Source organism: Pygoscelis adeliae, unplaced genomic scaffold (genome assembly GCF_000699105.1).
Source record: "Pygoscelis adeliae isolate BGI_AS28 unplaced genomic scaffold, ASM69910v1 Scaffold123, whole genome shotgun sequence".
NCBI classification, from domain to species: Eukaryota; Metazoa; Chordata; class Aves; order Sphenisciformes; family Spheniscidae; genus Pygoscelis; species Pygoscelis adeliae.
This window is the reverse complement of record NW_008824650.1, coordinates 2,379,471-2,386,093: the sequence shown is the minus strand read 5'-3', so window position 1 is coordinate 2,386,093 and position 6,623 is coordinate 2,379,471. Positions and strand designations below refer to the sequence as shown.

General features: G+C 38.6%; 1 protein-coding gene across 1 annotated transcript in view; it reads right to left on the bottom strand.

Moving 5' to 3' along the window:
• The window catches only part of KMT2C (lysine (K)-specific methyltransferase 2C), a 207,448-nt gene that overhangs the window by 23,745 nt on the left and 177,080 nt on the right, over positions 1 to 6,623 (bottom strand). The window contains exons 37-41 of the mRNA XM_009322507.1: positions 6,572 to 6,621; positions 3,888 to 5,710; positions 2,419 to 2,530; positions 1,320 to 1,398; positions 1,138 to 1,201 (exon numbers count right to left, since the gene is read on the bottom strand). Coding sequence (XP_009320782.1) covers positions 1,138 to 1,201; positions 1,320 to 1,398; positions 2,419 to 2,530; positions 3,888 to 5,710; positions 6,572 to 6,621 — 2,128 coding nt within the window. The remainder of the gene's footprint in view (positions 1 to 1,137; positions 1,202 to 1,319; positions 1,399 to 2,418; positions 2,531 to 3,887; positions 5,711 to 6,571; positions 6,622 to 6,623) is intronic.

The following is a 6,623-nucleotide window of genomic DNA, read 5'->3' as shown; positions in this document are numbered from 1 at the left end:
CCTCCTTGTGCTCCAGTCCCTACCACCTTCTACTTTAACAGTCACTGTGGTAGCGACAGCCATCAACTCTAACGGCTCAACTAAATCAATTCACAGAGCTAGCTACAGTCTCAAGGGGCGCCCATTCTTTTGATGATAAATTCTGCAAAACTAATCACATAACCTGAAGGGACAATTGAGTGGAAATGATGGAGAGTAACTGCAGACAGGAGCAACGTGAAAGTGCAAATAAAAGTACCAAAATATTAACAAGTTCCAGGCAAGAATAACTACTACTGAAATGAGAAACAGATTTTCTCAAGTGCTCAGAACCACCACCACCACCCCAACCAGAGCGAGGCCACCGCTGAGTGCCGTGTCAAATCTCCCTGGAAATTAATGCAGATAATATTGCAAAAGATCCTTATTGCATACTCAGTGCTGCTACTCCAGTTTCTGGAAAAGGTGAAGGCGTTTACTTCTGTTTCTTATTCATAAATATCAAGTAAAGTTTTTTGTAGTGATAGAAACGCATTTTTAACACGTGGTCTTCCTCTCCCAGCATATGCTAGGTTTTAATTTCTGCTAATAAATCTTTTTCATCATCGAGACTAGGGTTTACAATTGATCTAGGGCAACCAGGAACAAGGAATGCAAAACACTACTGCTATGTATGTCTGCTTTCAACAATTGTGGTTTCCAGCCAGTCTTGCTTAACTAATACCTGGAAAGCTTTTACTGGTATTCGTTAAAATGACAATGATGCTGCACTAAACTTTCTGCTTCTGAAATACATCCCCCTCCATCAATATACACTGTTGTTCTCACTGAGCTCAGAATATCGCAACACAACCAAAGACCAGGTTTTTGACATAGCACTCTGTCAGTTAATAGATTACTATTCTCATACAAATCCAAATAATTCTAATTTTCTGTTTTTTCCTTATGGTGTTTCTTTGAGGACAGCTTCTAGAAAAAGATGTTAATAACATTTACTATGCACCCCTTTATTAGTTAGTATCGTAATGATGAAGAGACTCCATTTTAAAAGGATCCATTTTTGAGAGACAGAATCCATTTATGGATATTTTATTTTAAAGAAAACAGAACTGTAGAATGAAACATCAACATACAATAAATTACTAAATCTGTACTTACTGACAAAACCAGGACCAAAATTGGGAGGATTAGGTCTAGAAATCTGAGGTGTCAAACTTCCGTCCTAGAAATTTCAGTAGAACATACAGACAAGGATATTAAATCATGATTCAATTAAAAAACCAAAAACTAGTTATCATTAGTCAACACTTTTGTTTAAACCCCGTATCAAGTTGTATTACCTGTGTAATTGCCTGCTGCATATGATTTTGGCCTTCACTGGTCTGAGCCCCTGGCACTGGCTGACCCATAAAGGGAAACCTATTGATATACAAACAGAAAGCGAAATTATGACTTTTAAGACTGGTGGGTATTTTAGGGGAGAGACAACCTTTTGTATTACACTGAACTTACACAAAACATCCAAGTATTTTATAGACATTTGCTTGAACTTCTGTACCAAACTTTTTCAACATCTGGAGAATATTAATTTTCATCTGATTCTACAACACTTTGCCCTCGGTTGAAACTCCTGCATTTTACACTTTTCAGAGAGATGAAGTAAACATGATGTACTGTTCTAAAACAGTGAAGACACACACACACACAGAAAAAACTGTATTTGTATTTTAATTTATTATGATACAAAAAAAAAAAAGATTTAATGGATTTAGGTATCATGGTCACCAGCACACTCAACTAGAGTTGTGTAAACGTACACCTCTGGTAAGCTACCTATTATCACATAACACTGAAGTATGTGTTAGGAAGGCGAAAACACACCGTTTTAAGGGCCACATAAAAAGAAAAGGTTCAGATCCTTTCTGGCCCATAGACTCCCCACCTGTGGTAAAGGCAGTCATGGTGAAGTCTGCACAGTTCATAGCTCCTTTTGTCCTCAGAACGGATTTAAAGGGAGGACGAAACTTCCATTACTTGGGCTAAATCTTAATTATACTTAGCATTGAACGATATGCTGTAACATGAAGTTTAACCATTACACAGCCATCAAGAGTTTTCAAACACAATGCATGGGAGATGTGTCATTACATAATTACAAAGCGGGAAAACAAGAAAAGCATTAACAGTGAAGCCATGTTGACCAATGACAATACAACTGGAACACAAGTCTGATGCGTTTTAATACTTTTTATAGTTTCTACTGCCAGGCGGGTTTTATTCTTAGAAGATAATCTTGTACTAGCATGGACTACGAACTACATGACAAAAAGATCTTTTTCCACTTTTAAATTTTTTCATTTCCTGTGCACAGGTCCCCCTAGCTCTATCATTTCCTTTTACATTTTGTAGCCCTAAAGAATGGTAGCAAGTGTTGCCTACCTGTTCATAACCATTGGTGGCATCCCCATGTTACTCTGCGCCATGACTTTATTGATCCCCTTAAGAGCTACCATTTTTGCTTTCATTATGGGATCAGTAATTGCATCAAAGTCTATAAAAGAAAAAGAGTAGAAGCGAATTACATAGCTGAACATTACAAGTTATTACCTGGAACTGACTCGTTTAGATCTAGTTCATGCATAAATCATTAGTAAAACAACATAATTGCATTACTATTTCACATTACTTGTCCTCTCCACTTTTCAAATTCATGGTTAATATGTAGTTTCATATATCCCCTAAGGAAAGTTACTCCAGCAGCAACTGTCCTTGTTTTCAGCCACAACATACAAAGAAAAGCAGGTCAGTCTGAGAATGGCTCTAGACCAAATTTGGCCTATGACCCAACAGATTAATAAATTCTATTTATAGGTTTAAGAATCAGGAAGAAGAATTGTTTCTGCGAGTTCAGTCGGCAAAACTGACACACCACCACTAACATACTAAGAAAACAGTTTAGTCGCTCTGTAATTACCAGTAGCACTACAGGCAGAAAGGCACACACCCCATACAGCATCTGAAAAGACCATAAGTATGGTGAGCTCCGCCTTTTTGCTGTCTCTCCCGTTAGGTGCCTCACACAGAGCAGGATAAATGGGAGTACAGAACAGCTGAGGTTGGAAGGGACCTCTGGAGGTCATCTTAGCCACCTGGGATGGCTACAGCATGTTCTAGCCTCTACAAATACGGACCTGTGACTTAGGGGGTAGGTTGAATTTGTCTTTTGAACAAACAGTCTTGATGGCCAGTGGAGTTACAACTAACACGTCTCAAAATTTCATATTTCCTTAATAACAACTAAATGATAGTGATGGTCTCGATCTGAATGCTCAAACTGCTACATTATATTAAACAGGAAATGTCAGTTTATCTTAAACGCTTTTAGTACGTGCAGAATTATTTGTGATGTTTCTGGGCCTTGCCTAGATTGTGAGTTAGTAATACAGCTTTTGAAGATCCCTTTCCTTGAGACACACTAAATACTACAGAAAAAAATGTAACAGAACAACCAAAAACAGAAAACTGATAGATCAAATATCAAAAGGTCAGCTATTGCACTTGATCACTTAATTTTGTTTACAAAGGGTGCATTTACTCCATATCATGTATGAGAACCTGAAGTATAAAGAGAATATACGACAGAGCTGATGTCAGAAAAAAAATAGCAGTAATGCAGTTACCCTGATCCTGGTAATGTCAACAGGAGCCTTGCCACGGAGTTCAGAATTCCACCTACATGCCCAATTTCCATACTCCCATTGTACCTACTAGGCAGGTTGTTTTTTGTTATGCCACCTTCAAGCTCCGCATATCTACCTGCTTCTTTCAGTGCTACTGATTATTTAACTACTTATTGTTGTATTTTTAAAAAACTAAACAGAACACAGACACATAGATCACCCACATACCAATATTGGGGAAAAATGGCTCTGAACGCTGGCGAATCATGGCTTGCATCTGTCGCTGCTGCTGCTGCTCCTGTCTTTCCTGATCCAAAAGGTCCTGCAGAAGAAGTGGCTGTTCCTCTAGCAGAAGTGGTCTCTCTCGATTTTGTTGTTGAGCTAATGGTTGAGGGAGCATTATCTGTTGAGGACCAGATATGCCACTAGGACCAGGACGGTTTGTTACAGCCACAGTTTGATTAGATGTCTGTCCCGTCCCAAAGTTATGATTAGATGATTGACCCTGAATAAATCCTGGATTTGGTGACCCTTGAGAAAAATTATGGTTCATTCGTGGAACCATGGTCAAATTTGAATTTAAAGTGTTTTCCAAGATCTGTCCACCAGGTGTCATTAGTGTTTGTGGTATACCTGATGCTTGGTTCATTTGTGTTGTTGGCAAAGATTGAGATGGAGATCCTAGAGTCCTTGCTTCAGCATTATCTGAGCTTTCATTAGCTAGCAAACTTGAGAGGACTGGTGTGGACCCAGAAATACTGCAGGAACTTACTGCTCCTTGAACAGGCAGTGGAGCAGATCCCTGAGCATCTGGACTAGGCACAGTTGTCTCTTGACTAGGAACAGTAATAGTTTTGTCAGGGAATTCTGGGTTAGCAGGCTGTGCAGGAGCCTTTTCTCCATCCTTTAACTCCACTTCAGCAGCCTGTTGAGTACTCGTGGATTCAGCATTTCCATCACTTTTTTCATTTTCATTCTTCTTTTCCTCCTGAGTGTTTGGGGAAAGTACTTCTGTTTTAATTTCATTTTCTGTAGCAGATTTCTTCTGTGGAGACTGGGTCTCAGGAGGGGAAACAGTTCTATCACCTTGTTCTTTCTGTTTTGGTTCTTCTGTCTTGCCCTGGATATCTAGTTTGTCATCAATGGGGACACTAAGATCTAGTTCTTCATTAAACATTCCTTTCTTATCCCCCACATCAAGGTCTGGGTCTGTGTATGCAATTATATCAAATTCCCCGGACCTTAGAAGATCATCAAGGTGAGGATCATTGGTTTCCAAATTATCTAAAGTGTCCAGTTCATCTCCTTTGCCATCCTCTGTGTCTAGATTCAAATTTTCCAGGTCCTCATCATCTAAATCCTTGACTTCAACCCCGTCAAGGTCTTTCACATCCAAATCTTTTACAGCAGGATCATCAGGATCAAGCTTTTCTTCTAGACCATCACTTGGCTGGCTGGGAATCTGTAAATTTGCAGATTCATCACTTGGTGCAGATGTAGACAAAGATGGTCCTGGGAATGCATCAGCAACTGGTGGATGACTTAGAGAACGTATTACAAGTGCAGGTGGGTTGTCAGGATTGATTTGATCCTGCTGGGATTGTGACATATGCTCCAAACTTGTAGACATCTGCAACTGGTTAGGTATACCTTGAGAATTATGTCTCAGTGGTTCTGCCTGTCTTGGGCCTGGAAACTCCTGCCTGGGTATAAACCCTGCATGTCGTTGATGTTGTGCTGCTGCATCCATAACATTTGCAGCAGAAGGGTTAAAAGGCAGCCTCGGCCTCCCATCAGGAGCTCTGTGACGTAACTCAATAAACGCCTGACCCAATATATTGTGCTGCTGAACTGGAATTCCCTGTGGAGGAAAATGTTGAGAGATCCCAGATGTATTATTTATTTGTGGATTGTTCACTGGCCGAGGCATATCAATAGACAGAGATCTTCTCAGCTGTGGTGGAACTCCAGGGCGTTGCATTGGCTGCTGAGGACCAAGAAAACGTTCTTGACCTGATGGTGGACCATGGCCACCTCCTGGAAACCCGTATCTAAAATAGAGTATGAAAGACTAAATAATCTTTTTTCTCAGGACTGCCTAGCCTGGTATATTTGACTAAATATCTACTCACCAAAGTGCTTTACATGATGCATTCATTAAGATATTTAAATAAATATTTTGACTAATTATGCTTACATTTAAATGAGTTTTATGACTACAATAAAATAATTGCTTTAATTATGTTTAATAAACAACCTGTTTTCAATTCCACTAATAATAACGGATAGAAAACTCTTGACAGTAAGAATTATCTTAGTAAATAAGCTACATGTTAATGCAACTCAGCGTAAAAAATGAAATGGTGTGGATTTAGAAATTACTGAAATAAATTCAAAATACTGAAAATAATAATTCCTGAGATGACAATATATGTCAATACAGGTATGCATTTTACATCATAGCATTCACTGTAAAAATGGCACAGACAGAAGTTGACGTTTGATTACATATTCATTATAAATGAAAACAAAAATATTACATTTATTCATTATTAAGACATCAAAGCTGTCAGACCATTCACTTTTTTAAAAAAAAGAAATACCCCAAAACCATGGGCAACAAGATCTTTCAGGTCACATAACTTTCACAAGTATTGCAGTTTCTCCAGTTTTATTTCTGATTAATTCCCAATAAAAGACAGTGTAAAACAGTGTTAGTGCAAAATACATTTTCTAATGTTTCAGACGCTTACAGGAAAACTCACTGTACATACTGACTTCAGGAAGATTACCAGCTACTGTAGACAACACAGATGATTTTTCATTAAAAAAAAAAAACCTTTATCTAACAATTTCTGTAAATGTAGAACTACCCCTGTAATAGTCTCGTTTTAAGAGATCAAAGAGCTTACCTAAGACCATGAGGTCTCATCCCCATGGCATTCATATCGCCTGGAAACTGGG